This window comes from Lipotes vexillifer, unplaced genomic scaffold, assembly GCF_000442215.2.
Source record: "Lipotes vexillifer unplaced genomic scaffold, Lipotes_vexillifer_v1.1 scaffold451, whole genome shotgun sequence".
NCBI lineage: Eukaryota > Metazoa > Chordata > Mammalia > Artiodactyla > Lipotidae > Lipotes > Lipotes vexillifer.
The window spans coordinates 1743340-1760337 of NW_006795989.1; the positions used below are offsets into that span (position 1 = coordinate 1743340).

The 16998-nt window shown below is 35.5% G+C and overlaps 1 protein-coding gene across 1 annotated transcript in view; it reads right to left on the minus strand.

Moving 5' to 3' along the window:
• Positions 1-892: 892 nt before the first annotated feature.
• The window catches only part of QSER1 (glutamine and serine rich 1), a 41044-nt gene continuing 24938 nt past the window's right edge, over positions 893-16998 (minus strand). Inside the window, exons 5-12 of the mRNA XM_007468091.1 lie at positions 16524-16640; positions 15801-15934; positions 14205-14422; positions 10028-10165; positions 7609-7706; positions 3617-3769; positions 2283-2378; positions 893-1033 (exon numbers count right to left, since the gene is read on the minus strand). Coding sequence (XP_007468153.1) covers positions 893-1033; positions 2283-2378; positions 3617-3769; positions 7609-7706; positions 10028-10165; positions 14205-14422; positions 15801-15934; positions 16524-16640 — 1095 coding nt within the window. The remainder of the gene's footprint in view (positions 1034-2282; positions 2379-3616; positions 3770-7608; positions 7707-10027; positions 10166-14204; positions 14423-15800; positions 15935-16523; positions 16641-16998) is intronic.

Here is a 16998-nt window from a genome sequence, read left to right on the forward strand (position 1 = left end):
TAAACAAAAATGGTTACCTCAAGATAGAATTCACAATAGAAATTCAATATATAACTAAATAAGATTTACTGAAAATAATGAAAAGTGTAGTACAGATACATCAAACATAATTATAACCACAACACTTTCCTTGTGAAAAATACAACTATTAGTGAAATAAAATGTACAATTGAAAATTTTTGCAAAGGAAAAACAGTATAAAGGAAAATACTTTTCTTTGAGATAGGGAAAATAGTATGTCATTGTTTTTTTATCACCATATAATTTGACACAAAAAGCAGTCATAGAATTGCACCAATTCCACATCCAGTTTCCTGAACATGTTAAGAGTAAAAGTTCATAAACCAGAATGCAGTTTCTGAATTTTACATTTTAAACTGATGGTGTTCTCATACAGAATGTCACATCACACCAGATATGTTTACATAATGTACAGTACTTTCCGTTTTGTGGTCAGACATGAATATTAACATGTTTTCTGCCACCTCTCTTTCATTCTGGTGTTTAGTCGGAGTCAGGAAAAAATAATCATGTTACTTAAGTGTTACCTCTCTAGCAATAAAGAAAAATTATATTTAGTGCATGCTTCATCATTTGTCAAAAAACATTTCTGAAAATAAAACTCGGTTACCCAATGGTTTACAAAGTAGAAAAATCATTCATTAGGATAAAAACGTGGTGGGATTTTAGGTCCATTTCCAAAGGACTGACTTCCTTGGCAGCACCACTGTCCTTTAGCAGAGACCAGGATGCAAGTTCATGATCAAAGCAGGCGTGCTTGCAGGAGACCACTGCTTGACATTCAGTTATCTGAGGCCCCTAGACCCCCTTTGACCACCCGCCTCTGCTGTCTTATTAGTGCTAGAAAATAGATGGAATTTTTGTGAAAATGTTAGGAACATTTCTGCTGTACATGATTTAGAAGTTCTCCAAATTTTTCAAATAGGTCTTCCACCCATTTTACATTTTTCATACAAAGTTGGACAATTTCTTCCTGTCCTAAATCTTCATTTTTTTTCTGCACAGAAGAAATCTAAAATAAAAAGAAATACCAAATTGGTTTATACTTATCACTTTATAAGCTCTTCATGAGGGCTTACTGTTTCTATATCCTGAATGAAAAGAGGATTTATAAATTCACCTACAAGTACAGATTTTTTTAAAAAATTCCATCCACGGAGAATGACTATTTCATATAAATTTGGGTGGTCTAATCCTATCATTTTTGACTACATGGGGGTGGGGAGGAAGGCTAGAAAAAGTGGTTCAAACTTTCTCAATTACTTCCATTTGTGTTAAAAGCCGAATGACAAATTTTGGGGGTAAGTTCTGCGTTTCAGGGCATTGTAAAAATAGCCAACATACTTTACATGACCATCTTTACTTTCTCCTTTGCTAGACAGGGGTTAGATTTATGAACGTCTTTCCATACCAGACCATTATCAAACACATGATTGTACAGCCTTGAGCCAACTTAACCCTTTTTAAGTAAAAAACTGATAATGCTTGTCAAAAAAGCTTACTGTCTACAACCATTTAACCTCTGAGATTAATCCTTACATCCTATCCACCAAGTGTTATTATGGTCATACATAATTTCTGAGCAACTTAAATTGATACTTAAAAGTTACAATTAAAATTTGACTATCATTTCTTCATGCCAAGGGACAAAACTCCCATTTTCTTTGCAATTAACTGGGATAAGGCCATTCTACAGATAAGGAGGACAGCAAGATATTCAAAGCAGTGACTAACGAGAATTAATTAAAGCAGGATCATTATACGTATGAGAGAACAAAATGCAATAAAGTGCCAATTATTATGGCAACGTAAAGCGAGTATAACAGCTTAAAAACATTACCACTTACAGCTCCTATGCGATGGTGAGCCTCAGATTAATCTGAGCACAATGCTTAAGAGTATAGACACATTTTTTAAAACAATTTTTAACAATTCTCTTTAAAACATTAAAAAATACTGTAGCTAACTAGTGCATATAACAAAAAAGAAGCAGACTCACAGATATAGAGAACAAACTAGTGGTTACCAGTGGGAGGCAGGAGGGACAATATAGGGGCTGGGGAGTGAGAGGTACAAACTGTTGGGTGTAAGACAGGCTACAGGGATATATTGTACAACACAGGGAATATAGCCAATATTTTGTAGTAACTGTAACTGCAGTGTAATCTTTAGAAATTATATAAATAAATGCTACAGCTACAGTCTTCTTAAAGTTCAGAAAAACATACATTTCTTTTTTAAGTAAATGAAAAAGTAATTACCTCATCTTTACATATGAGATAAACATGATATTTATAATGATGGAGTGAATGATACAAAGAATACAACTGTATTTTCTCTGGATCAACGGCAAACTCCTATAAAAAGAAAAGAGTTTATAGATACATTTATTTCATGGAGCATCTGAACTAAGAATACTATTATGAAAATACTAGACCAAAAGTCTCAATGGAAATCTTAAAAATGACTTATATGGCTAGATATTAATATGTATTAATATGGACGAGACTTATTCAAAATAAGATTTTAAATCGTATTTTAAAATCTTTATTCTTTTTCCTGAATATAAATATACACTATTTCAAAAAAGTTAAACATTACAAAAAATTTAAACAGTAAACACAGAAGATGACTTACAAGGTAAAGAATTCTATAATTCTTGCTTCAGAGGTAAACAAGGTTAACAGTGTGTCACATATTCTTGCATGTGCATGCTTCCATATGTATAACATATATCAATAACGCTAATTTTTTAATGGGAAGGGAATCATACTATATATATTGTTTAGCAATTTTATTTTTTATAACTCTTTTTCTTTAACCAAAGTAAAACTTGGATATCTTTCTATTTATTAAGCACCACCCTCCCAACAGAAATTATATGAGGGCAGGATTTTGGACCATTATTCGCTGTTGTATTCCTAGTACTCAAAACTATATATGGTATACTATAGGTACCAAATTTTTTAATTGAAAGAATGAATGAATCTACCTCTTCTTTTTAAAAAGTGCATAGATTACATTATCTGGGTGGCTCTTTATTTAGTCTCACGCTGGTGACATGTAACTGGAATTGTTCTTACAACTAATTCTACAGTGAGCAAAGGCATGTGGTTTTATGCATTTGTGAATGATTCTACAAAACACAGTTTTGATGGGGAACTGATATGTTGCTAAACTGCTTTCTGAAGAGGCAATAATTTAGACTATGTTTGAAAATAAATGAATTCCAATTTTAATAATTTTACAGATATGGAATATTGAATCTTATGGAATGTGTGCACATCCACTTATCTGTATGTATTTGCACCCAGTGACACACAAAAATATTAAAAATACAATTATAAGCATGGGATGATTATTAGTCTTATTTAGAAAATTTGAGAGCACTCACCATATACCAGATACTGTGCTAGGCAATGGAGAAAAACAAAGAGTAAGAACGAGTCCCTATGTAGGCCAGAGCTGCTCATTCCTACCTGAAAACACTTCACATTTAACAACAGAGTAAAATATTTGCTTGTTTCAATGTTTGAAGTAGGATTTATATTGACAACTAGAAAAGGTATAATTACATCAATCAATATATACTTACTTGTGCAGATTTAGTAGTTGTTTTAGAAGTTCTTAGAGTTTTTTTATTATAAGCTTTGCCATTCATTTTGATTTTAGAAATAGCAGATCCCCCACTTTTTGTTTTAGAGTCTCGAGTAATTATTGTTAGTTCAGGAAAACTTTCCAAGGCATTCTTTAAAATAAAATAAAGCAAAAATAACTGACATCAGAAGAAAAGTGATCTCAACTACTTCCAGCTATTCAAAACTTATTTTTTAAAAATATAGAAATATATTCATACATGTACATATACACAAAAAATATATGTGGGGGGGTACTGATGGGGTGCGGTAAATATATACAATCGATACATACATACACAAACATATGTGGGGTGTTAAACATGGCCACAAATTCTCTGTAGCTCCTCCCATCAAGATGTGGAACCTATTTCCCCATCCCCTGGATCTGGGCCAAACTTATGACCTGATTTAAGCAACAGCATGTGACACTATGGAGACTCCCAAATGAGTAAGACTAGTAATGCCTCTCTGGCTTCAAGGCAGGGGAAAGAAGGACATTTGTAAGCTCCAACTGTTTATAAACAGTTTCAACCTTCAAGGCCACTCTTTTCCAAACTCTATATAGGTTCCCAAGCACCTGGTACTGTGACCCCTCAAACAGTGCATTTTAAAACAACTTAATTTTTTAAATAAAGGTGTAGGAGTGAACTGTTTCATTAATAGAAATAATAGAATTTTTGGCATTTCCTACCATAGTGAGCTATTTGTTTCTAGCTTCATTCTAACTTTTAATACTGTGTGCATATTTTGGCTTTGAAATGCAAATTGCTATAAATGAAAACTATCTATCATAGACATCACTGTTATCATTTATAGTTATATTAAATAACTATAATTTCAAAATTAGAAATTTTGTGTTTTTTCCTGTGAAAACAAGAATATGAAAATGAATTTTTCACTTGTTCACCATAAACTATTGCATAAGATTTAAATATTTACTGAGGGCTTCCCTGGTGGCGCAGTGGTTGAGAGTCCGCCTGCCGATGCAAGGGACACAGGTTCGTGCCCCAGTCCGGGAAGATCCCACATGCCGCGGAGCGGCTGGGCCCGTGAGCCATGGCTGCTGAGCCTGCGTGTCCGGAGCCTGTGCTCTGCAACGGGAGAGGCTGGGACAGTGAGAGGGCCCCGGACCGCAAAAAAAAAAAAAAAAAAAAAAAAAAAATTCTACCGAGTCTATTAAATTCCAAGTGGTGGCCTTTTCTTTTTGTAAAGATTTATTTATTTATTTTATTTATTTATTTTTGGCTATGTTGGGTCTTAGTTGTGGCACGCAGGATCTCCACTGAGGTATGTAGGCTTCTCTCTCTAGTTGTGGCGTGCAGGCTCCAGGGCGTAGACTCTGCAGTTTGCGGCACACAGGCTCTCTAGTTGAGGCGCGTGAGCTCAGCAGTTGTGGTGCATGGGCTCAGTTGCCCCGCAGCACGTGGGATCTTAGTTTCCTGACCAGGGATTGAACCCGGCTCCCCTGCATTCTAAGGTGGATTCTTTACCACTGGACCACCGGGGAAGTCCGGGTGGCTTTATTTTAATACAAGTTGTTAGAGAACTGGTTTGACATCTCTAAAATGGTTAGCCAAAACCGGTCATTTTTAAGATTTAGTAAATATTCAGATAATTCCATTGTCTGCAGAAAACATGGTATTTCTCCCCAAAATATTTCATTTGAAGACAGCAGTTAAACAGAAAATACTGGACTAGGAGTGAGCAGAACAAATTCTTAGCACGGGGTGTCTTACTAGCTTCTGACCTTTTTCTTTCCCCTCTGCAAGTATCAATACATGTCAGTGAAGAATACAGGACTACTAGTCAGAGTTTGGTGTCATATAACGTCTAATCTCAGAGCCTTAATTTTCACCTAGCTAAAATGAAGTCGATTTTCACTTTTATGTGGAGTTCAGATAAAATAGGGATGTGAAAAAGCTATACAAATTGCCCAAAGGAGTTGACAACTTATGTCCACTCATAAGTTCACACAGACATGTCTAGCAGTAATTGCCAGGACTAGGAAGCAACCAGTCCTTCAGTAGGTGAATGGATAAACTGTGGTACATTCAGACAATGGATTATTATTCAGGCTAAAAAGAAAGAAACTATTTCACTATTGCCGTGAAAAGACATGGCAGAACCTTAAATGCATATTAGTAAGTGAAAGAAGCCAATCTGTAGCCAAAGCTACATAGTGTATGGTTTCAACTATATGACATTCTGGAAAAGGTAAAATTATGGAGTAAAAGTAAAAAGATCAGTGGTTGCCAGAGGCTGGGGGAGAGAAACTGACAGAGCACAGAGGATTGGGGGGGCAGTGAAACTACTTTGTACGATACTATGATAGTGGTTATGTCTGTCCAAATCGATGGAATGTACAAGAGTGAACTGTCACGTAAACTATGGACTTTGGGTTGTAATGATGTGTCAGTGCAGGTTCATCAGCATGACCTTCTGGTGGGAGACGCTGGTAATGGGAGGTTATTCAGGTGTGGCGGCAGGGGACACATGGAAACTCTGTACTTCCTGCTCAATTTGGCTGTGAACCTAAAACTGCTCCAAAATATAGTCTGTTTTTGGCTTCCCTGGTGGCACAGTGGTTGAGAGTCCGCCTGCCAATGCAGGGGACACGGGCTCGTGCCCTGGTCCGGGAAGATCCTGCATGCCACGGAGTGGCTGGGCCCGTAAGCCATGGCCACTGAGCCTGCGCTCCGCAGTGGGAGAGGCCACAGCAGTGAGAGACCTGCGTACAGCAAAAAAATAAATAAATAAATAAATTATATATATATATATATATATATATATATATATATATATATATATATAGTCTGTTTTCTAAAAAGCTAAAAACTTCTCTTGAGAGAGATATAATCAAATGATTCTAGGTGTTACATGTTATACTTTTCTTTTCTTTTTTGCGGTATGTGGACCTCTCACTGTTGTGGCCTCTCCCGTTGCAGAGCACAGGCTCCGGATGCGCAGGCTCAGCGGCCATGGCTCACGGGCCCAGCCGCTCCACGGCATGCGGGATCTTCCCGGACCGGGGCACGAACCCGTGTCCCCTGCATCGGCAGGCGGACTCTCAACCACTGCACCACCAGGGAAGCCCACATGTTATACTTTGAGTAAGAAAAGGCGGGAAAGTTTTGACTACTAAGTAGCTTCTATGATATATTTTGAGTTTATTTTTTTTGGGTTTTTTTTTTTGTTTTGTTTTTTGTTTTTTTTGCGGTACGCGGGCCTCTCACTGTTGTGGCCTCTCCCGTCGCGGAGCACAGGCTCTGGACGCGCAGGCTCAGCGGCCATGGCTCACGGGCCCAGCCGCTCCGCGGCATGTGGGCTCTTCCCGGACCAGGGCACGAACCCGTGTCCTCTGCATCGGCAGGCGGACTCTCAACCACTGCGCCACCAGGGAAGCCCTATTTTCTGAGTTTAGATTAGCTTTTTCTCTATTTCTGGTAACACCAAAACCCAATTTATAGTGCCAAGATACGTTAACAGACGTATATACCTCCTGCCATTAGGTGAGGATCAATTTGTCCTCAGATACTGAGTAATGCAGGCAAGTAAAGGGAATTTTGATAACTGTGCTAAGGCCAATTTTAAGTATATATGAAATGTGAAATTTTTAAAGAGGTTTAAAAGAAAAACAAGATTGGAATACAGTAGTTTAAAGGAAGTATTTTTGAAAACATTTGGAAATTATTATATATAAGGAATACGAGATGAATATAAAAACCTGAAAAATGAATTTAAGCGAGAAAAGCAAATGATTAACACTAAGAATATACTTAATAAAATAAAAAGACAAGCTCAGACAAGACTCATAATGAATAAAAACCAAATTTTTGTTGGGTGGAAAAATCTTATAAAACTGAGAATGACTTCCCAAAATTTTCTTTCCTATTATATCTAAGACTATGATTGCCACTGAGTTTGCTAATAAACCACCTGACGGAAATACCTTGAATGACTGATCCAAGTGAAGATTCAAAAGGAGTCTCTTTCGGTTATCATTCAGCATGCTATCTATTTTTTTCATATGAGGCAAAAGTAGCTCATCTAAAACAAGATAAAAATTTATTGTGACAGGATAAACTGTCAACAAAAAAACTTGTTAGAAATACAGCTTTTCTTTAAAACATTAATAGATTGACATTAAATTCATTGATTGTGTCAAGTATTGATTTAAAAATATTGCACATGAAGCTTTTTGAACAAAAGTTACCTTGAAAAAACAGGTTTACAATAGCTAAGTGAGAAAGAAGTAGCATAGTGTGATGAAAGAATCAAAAGTCCTGGGTTTTAACCCCGTCTATGCCACCAGAATTGATCAACCAGTGGGCAAACTGCCTAATCTCTTCAGACCTCATTTACCATGTGAATGACAACAGTATTCCAAAACATAAATTTAACATTAAAAATTTTAATAAAATACTGAGTATGATATTCTTTTTTTTTTTTTTGAGTATGATATTCTTAATTCACTATAGTTTGGGGCAAAGAAAAAGTAGGGCAAGAAAAATAGTCAAAATCCAGTTTCAAATACACAAGGGAAGAGTCAAAATAGTTGTTGGAGAAAACGGGAGAGTAAAAGTATGATGAAGGTTTCCTACCCAAAGATTATGATTTCTTTTTTACCCTTCTGAAACTTTAAGCTCTTTTAAGAGAAACACTTTCAGAGTATAAGTTAATTACTTTTAGTGCTGTATTAAATATTTTAGGTTACTAAACTATTTCTTAATTTATCAGCATAACAACATTTTGTAATACTAATTAGCTTTAATGACCTTTCTGAAAATGTATATATAACCCTCAGAATCTGGTTACTAATTTCATAGCTAAACAAAATGACTCTTTATAATTGGAAAATAAACACAAGCACAGAGACCAGCAAAAGAACACCTTCCTCAAATTGAAGAAAAAGTCCTCAGTAAGGAATGCTTTCTAAGATCACCACGACACACCTGATAGCTTTCTTTTTATCTTTCTAGCAGTGATTGAATCTATTCAAATATTATAAAAATTTACATTTCACACAAATAAGTTTTAAACATTTGTGGATTATTTTTAAGCATAACCATTAAATTTTTCATCCCTCATTTTAAATGGAGAAAATTTTTTTAAAAAAATGATAAGCAATAGAAAAAAAATCATTTAAAATACAACCACCCAGAAATGATCACTACTAAGAAACACATATTTTATGATGCAAGGAGTTTTGATTGAGAGAGAAAACGTTTACTGGCAAAATGCTGACCTAGGGAATTAATTTTGGGTTTTGATTGTGGCTCTTCTACCACTAACTTGTTCTGTAACTTTAGGAAACACATTTAATATCTTCTCTAGCATCTCTTCCAGCTCTACAATAGTTGATGTATGAATTACTGCCTCTGATTATATAGTCAAAAAAGCAAGACTAGAAATTAGAAGACCTTGGATTTAATCCTTTCTCTGCTACTTGCAAGTTGTGGGCTCTTAAGCAAGTCACAACCTTTTTTTTTTTTTTTTTTTTTTTCACTTAACCTTTTTGAGCATCATTGTCTTCACCCAAAAAATGGCTGTCTAAGTTGTTCTGGGATTAATATAGAATAATGTATGTCAAAGTATGTGGAAATAATAAAACAATATACATTATCAGGCACTGCTGTTGAAGTATATTGTTACTGATTATTCATTGTTACTATCTTTTTGATCTTACACTTGTTCAACTCATTTTGATAGAAGGATAATGGAAACTGACTCGGTAATCCTTTTATTCTCTCTTCTAGTTGTCCCTGGTGAATGCTATAGTAGCTGAAGGATAAATGTTAGTGAGCAACATTAGATATATAAATTACCAGTTTATTTTGTATGTCAATTTCATCCCTACTCTACCATAAGAAAAAGTTACTAAAGGAAGAGTAAAAAAAGAATAATATTAATAAATATAACCCAAGGCATTTATTGTTTTACTACTAATTGATTAGAAAATAATTGTGATGTATCTTTTACTGGACACGAATATACAATTTTAACCTTTACACCATTATTATCTTTCCAATTATTAGAAAACAGAATATATTGACATCTGGACCTTCCATGCAACTCAGACAATTGGTGAAATGTTATGAAGATGATAAAGATTCTAGAATTGAAAGAAACTAGTGGGTAGTTACATAATATTCTCATGAGTAGAAATCAATAAAAATATATTCAATATAAAATTGTTCATATATTCAAACAATTCATGAAAAGCTATGACCCCATTTTATAGAATCAATATCAACAGTTTGTTAACTGACAACATATACAAAAACCACATATTAAACATGTAACTAACAGAGAAGAATAAAAAAGATCCAGAAAGTACTACCAAGAAAGTACTACTTAGCAGACTGTACCGTTGCTCTTCTCTAAGGCTTGCATTGTGTCAGGATCCAAAGCAATGCTAACAAGCAATTCCATGTAACTCTTAAAGGTTTCCTTCATTGCTCTTGTGTTCAAAAAACGAGTGACAAAGGGAGCTGGAGGATTAAATTCTGGGAGGGAGAAAAGATGAAATATTAAATACTCCTTCCTGACAACTTTAAAAACACTCTGCTCTACAGTATCTATAAGCAGATAAAAGGTTGTAGATAAAATTTCTTCAAATTCAAGGCTCTCCCACTCTGCCTTTAAAAACACCCTGGGTGAGAGATTCTCAAAGGTGGTTTTGCACATCACAATCACTGGAGAGCTTTTAAAACAAAACAAAACAAAAAACAGATTGCTGGACTTATTAAAACAGAACCTGGGGTGGTAATGGTGGTAGTGGTGATGAAGCTTAAATGTTATACTTTTTAAAAAGTTCCCAGGTGCCTCTGAAGCCCAACACCAGCCCAGCATTTGGAAACATCTGCCCCATAGGAACCTGTTTCTCCTCCCCTGGCCCTACCAGACATCTGCTGCCAGGTCGTGCTACTTCAAAACTGATGGTTTCTCTACAGTATTTAATTAGTAAAGAAACCATAAAACACCTAATGTATGAGTTAATATATACGTATCTCTTCTTTTTACTTCTACACTTAAATTACTCTAAAATTCTGGTCTAGAGTCAACACATATTAAAAAAAATTTTAATGTAAACATAGCCTGTGCATAAAGAAAATTTCACTCAAATTCAATGGCAAGAACTGCAAGATTAGAGGTGTGTCTGAATTTTGACTCTTTTCATTCAAGTATAGAACTATTATCACGGCCTTTAACAGGGGTTCTTAGACTTTGGTCCATGGACCACTCGGGGTCTCCCCCCATAACCATTTCAGGGGTCTCTGATGTCAAACTGTTTTCCTAATAATATTAAGATGTTATATACCTTTTTCACTCTGTTGACATTTGTAAAAGGAATGTTGGGTAAAACTGCTGGAGCCTTACCTAGTGGTTTGTTACCAAACAAACAAACAAAAAACTGAAATATCTATGGGAGAATGGGAGAAAATGTTTTCAAATCATATGTCTAATAAGGGTTTAATATCTATAATATATAAAGACCTCCTACAACTCAAGAACAAAAGGAGACATGAACTGGGCAAAGGATTTGTTTTTGTTTTTGTTTTTGTTTTTTTTTGCGGTACGCGGGCCTCTCACTGTTGTGGCCTCTCCCGTTGTGGAGCACAGGCTCCGGACGCACAGGCTCAGCGGCCATGGCTCACGGGCCCAGCCACTCCGCGGCATGTGGGATATTCCTGGACCGGGGCATGAACCCGTGTCCCCTGCATCGGCAGGCGGACTCTCAACCACTGCACCACCAAGGAAGCCCATGGGCAAAGGATTTGAATAGACATTTCTCCAAAGAAGATAAGCAAATAGCTAGTAAGCAACTAAAAAGATGTTCAACATCATTAGTTATTAGGGAAATACAAATCAAAACCACAATGAGATACCACTTCACACCTACTAGAATAGCTATAATCAAAAACCAAAATATAACAAGTACTGGTGAGGATGTGAAGAAACTGGAACCCTGTGCATTGCTAGTGGGAATGTAAAATGGTGCAACCACTGTCGAAAAAGTTTGGCAGTTCCTCAAAAAGCTAAACATATAATTATATGACTCAGCAATTCCACTCTTAGGTGATTAAATAATTGAAAACAAGGACACAAACATATTTATATGCCAATGTTCACTGCAGCATTATTTGCAACAGCCAAAATGTGGAAGCAACCCAAGTGTCCATCAATAGATAAAAAGATAAACAAGAACATACAGTGGATAAACTTACAATGGAATTGTATTCAGTCATAAAAACTAGTAAGTTCTAATATATGCTCTGTAACATGGATGAACCTTAAAAACATTATGCTAAGTGAAATAAGCCACGCTTATATGAGATATGAAGAGTAGGCAAATTCATGGAGACAAAATAGATTAGAGATTCCCAGCAGCTGGGGGAAAGGGAGAAGGAGGAGTTATTGCCTGATGGCTGCAAAGTTTCTGTTTGGGGTGATCAGGAAGTTTTGGAAATAGCTGTGACAGTTGAGCAACAGTGTGGATATAATTAATGCTGCTGAATCGTCCACTTAAAAATGGTTAAAAGTGGCAAGTTTTATGTTATATATATTTTACCACATTTTAAAATGTGGAAAAAAAATGAAATAGACTATGTACATCAATGAGCTAACAGATATTTTCACATTACCAAAAAATGTTATAAAATCATTCATGGATGAAAGATACCTCAAAGGGTAAAACAAGCCAATAGATTTTAATGTAATAAGCATGAAAAGTTGAAGAAGCTACCACTTGTCAAGTTTATCAAATAAAATCCTTTGAGTATCAAAGAAAAATATTCATAATTATCTGAAAAGGTAATCAAAATACTCCTCTCTTTCCCAACTACATAGCTAATGTGAGGCTGGGTATTCTTCATATACTTTAACCAAAATAATATATATACAAACTGAATACAGAAGCAAATATGAAAATGCTATTCTTCTAACTAAATACAATTGTTTAAAAAAACTTATGTGAATATGTAATGGGTTTATTGAAAATATATTAAAATTGTCTGTTTTAACTGATACTTGGTGATATACATAGATACAGGCCACACACACACACACAAAGTGTTTTGGAATCCTCAGTAAATTTGAAGATTATAAAGAAGTCTTGAAACAAACAGCCTGAAAATCACCAGCCTATAAATCTATGTTTATTATCAATATTTGCCTTCTTTTTAAGAAGCACTAAAAATGCTTGCCTGTTAGTGACACCTAGTGGTAACAAGTTACCAATGAAAGAAAATTTTCACCTTGTCATTTGAGGAAGCTGTATAAATAACTGAGTGCAAATTCAGAACCCAAACTTCTCTAGACAGTAGGCAGAAATGCTAACTGCGAAATTACGTATAATGCCTTCCACACATACTCAAAGCACTAAATTTCTTTATAAATTCTGACGTGCCTACTTCTGAACAACAGTTCACAAGTAGCTTTTAAAAACAATACATTTAAAGTAAACTTCTGTACTGAAGAGTTTTTATTATAATTCTGTTTCTATCCAAGTAATCTCTAAGATCAGCTCCCAAGCAGTGATACTTAAAATGTCAGAAACCATCCTGGACATCAACCTCAACAGTGCCCCCAACACCCGATTCATCATTTGAGTTCTGCCAAGATTACATCCTGAATTTCTCAAATGTGTCCTCTCTCCTCCATCCCTGCTGCCAAAACTTAGGTTCAGACTTACTTTCAATTTATACCTGAACTGTGATGTCCCGTAATTCAAATTCAGATTTTACCATGTTGCTCCCTTACTTAAATCCCTCCAAGGACTCCCCTTTGCTTACAGGATCCCAAGCTTTTTAGCTTTAGCATGGCATATGCAGCCTTCCATCATCCGTTCGTCTTTTCCTGACTACCTTCAAATGTATGCTCTAGAAGAAGGGTCAGCAAACTTTTTCTGTAAAGGGCCAGATGGTAAATATTTGGGGCTTTAATGGTCATATACTCTCTGTAGTAACTACTCAAATCCGTCACTGTAATGGGAAAGTAACTGTATGAAAATATGTAAATGAATCCCAGTGTTCCAATAAAACTTTATTTACAAGAATAGGCTGCAGATCAGATTTGGCCCACTAGTAGTAGTTTGCCTACTTCTGCTCTAGACTACTGAACTGCTAAAAATTTCTTGCATATATTACACAACAAGTTTGATGGCTGATGGAATGTTTCCTGGTATATTCTGTGTTTTACAGCTATCTCAGGTTTAAGTTCTAATGAAGTAAATTTCAATATCTATAGCCTACATAAATGCTCTTTGGTGTCTTCAACAGTTTTTAACAGCATAGAAGGGCTCTAAGGTCAAAAAGTTTGATAACTGCTATCTATTTCAACCTTTTCACTTTATAAAAGAGAAACTAAGGCACAGTTATCTAGCTCAGTCATGGGCAAATATATGCCTAAGCAGAACTTAATTAGGTAGCTAAATTCCCTAATTAAGTAAAAGTAAATACATTTTGAATTGTCAGCATCACTGCTCCTCCCCATTAATGTACATAATCTAAAGTTAGCAAGGTATTCATTTCAGGGAGAACTCACCCTCATCATCACTACTACTAGAGTGGATCTCGGGAGATGAGTCAGATTGGGATGATGAAAATTCTTCTTTCCATTTCTTCCTTTTCTTTGGTGGTGGCTCAGCCTTTACTTTTAACTGTTTAACTTTGGGTTTCATGGAAGGGGCTTTTGTCGTTGTAGTTTTTGGTGTTGGAACATCAGAAGTTTTATTGCTACTACTTGGCTTAGCCTGAACAGTTCTGCAATGTTACAAACAGACTTCATTAACGCACTGAAATCTTGTCAAATTAAAATAAATCAGACGAGGGATTTCCCCGGCGGTCCAGTGGTTAAGACTCTGCGCTTCCACTGTAGGTGGGGGTGTGGGTTTGATCCCTGGTCAGAGAATTAAGATCCCACGTGCCGTGTGATGCAGCCAAAAATAAATAAAATAAAATAAAATAAATCAGACAAAAACCCGAGAAACACTGGTGAAGAAAAGTTTATTTACCTCACCAGTATCTCCGAAATAAAGTCTAAGTCCTACACATCTCCAATGGTGATTCCTCCAAAAGTCTCTTGAAATATACTCTTTAACCACTGACATTCAATATTCAGTTAATAAGGTACTATATTAATTCCATCCCTATTTCTCTCTCTCCCTCCACTCTTCCTTTCCCTTTGTAAATACATTTTCCTGACTATGAGGCTGTACACGGCAGATTATCAATGGACTTACAGTCACGTCAGAAACTCTCACAGGCTCTGGTGGTGCCAGGTTTTGATGTGGAATCCCAACTGCACCTGTTTTAGAGCCCCTCAATAAGATTTGCTATATACTAGTTCTGGAGATTTGAGGGAGTGGATAAAATTGCATCATAAAAATAAGGTGGGCTGTGTCCAATAAGTTGGAATCTTCATTAAACTAGATCTTCCTAGCACTAGATTGAGAATATCAAAGTTCACACCCCCTTTCCCATAGAGATCAAAGGGAATGTGGCTAGGTCATCTGTTTTCCAAATTCACGCTCCAGACAACCCAGAGTCACATTAATACATGATGACAATTCTATTGTACTTGTAATGTACAGGCTCAATTTTTTTTCATTTTAAATTTGACATTCCGTTATTATTTTCACTTTATTTATGGATAAAAAAGAGGGCTTAGAAAGGTTATCTTTTTTTTCTTTCTTCTTTGTTTTTGGCCACACTGCACGTGGGATCTTAGTTCCCCGACCGGGGATCGAACCTGGGCCCTCTGCAGTGCAAGCATGGAGTCTTAACCACTGGCCCACCAGGGAAGTCCCTAGAAAGGTTATCTTAATCTAGGTCACAAAAAGATGGATTCAAACCTTTAGACTGTAAATCCAATTTTTTTCACTATACTAGGGTGACACCAAAAGGACTCAGGGAAGAAAAGGGTACCCATCCCACCATGATAGCCATGGGCTTTACAGTTCCTGTCTCATTACTTCAAAAAGAATCACTTATTACATCAGGCACTGAATTTTCAGACTTGTACATAATGGAAAAAAAAAAAAATCAGCCTCTTTAATTGATGTAATTCTTTGTACAAGACATTGCCAATAATAAGCCTTCCAATAATTACTACAAACATATTACATAAAATAATAAATACCTGATAGTTTGTGAAGGCTTATTTCTTGGCTTTTTGGAACACACTCTGACATACTCCTTTTTGTTAGTGTTTTCAATGAACTTCACATATATCCTTTTGTATTTACTCTTTGCATCTCCAAAATATCCAAGGTACTAAGGAAAGAAACACTTTGAATTACATAATTGTACATTCTGTACATAAATATTACTTTGTTGTCTTGACAGACTGTCATAGAGCCATCCTTCAAGTTTTTCGAAATGCAGCTCTGGTCAGGCTAATTGTACCCTCGATAAAAATGATTCCAGCCTCACTCTTAACTGCAAGCCCATATATAGATGCAATCTTATTTGGCTGATCATCAGATGCTCACTTAGTGCTATTAAACAACTACTTAGGTAGAAAATAATTCTGTAAGTCTTCTTGGTAAATCAGGATATCTGACTGGCAGAACAATCAATATAAGAGTCTCTGAGTCCATCTGAATTCTTCGCAGACTAACACTAATTCCTTTCCTTTATTTAAAAAAATAAAAAGTTAAGCAATTTAAGTAGCTGGTATTTAGACATCAATTTTATTTTAAAATCAGTATCATATACTCTGTACTTCAATTTTAATATTTTATCTCAGAAATGCTCAATATACATACATTAAACAATACATTTAAATTTACATCATTCTGCATTTTACCCAGGATCACTGTCAAAAACTAGGAAGGTTAATGTAAACAAGCATTTTACTTACACTATTTGTAGCAGCAAATTCTCTTTGCCCATCTCGAATTTCAGGAACAAACTTCTGTAATAAAGCTTTTTGTACTTTCCAGATAGCTGGGGGTTCTTTTCCTGCTTTTAAAGCCTCCTGTAATAAGAAGTATTAACAACATTTATAGAAACTATCAACATATTCTAGATTTATAGAATCTTAGAGCTGAAAGGAATCTTAAAGACCTACCTAGCTCAACCTTTTATCTTTTACCTAGCTGAACTTTTGCAGTAATTCTTTTAAGTGGGCTATTCAATCTCTGCTTAAATTCTTCCAGAAACAGGGAGCACAAACATGCAAAGTAACCCATTACCCTTTTGTATAGCTATTGGAAAATTTTCCACTAATGATACTGTCATACATTATTTATGCAATTTTATAACAGTATGTACATATTCAAAAAGACCAGAAACAAATATGCTACAATATTAACAACAGTTAATTGTGAATGGAA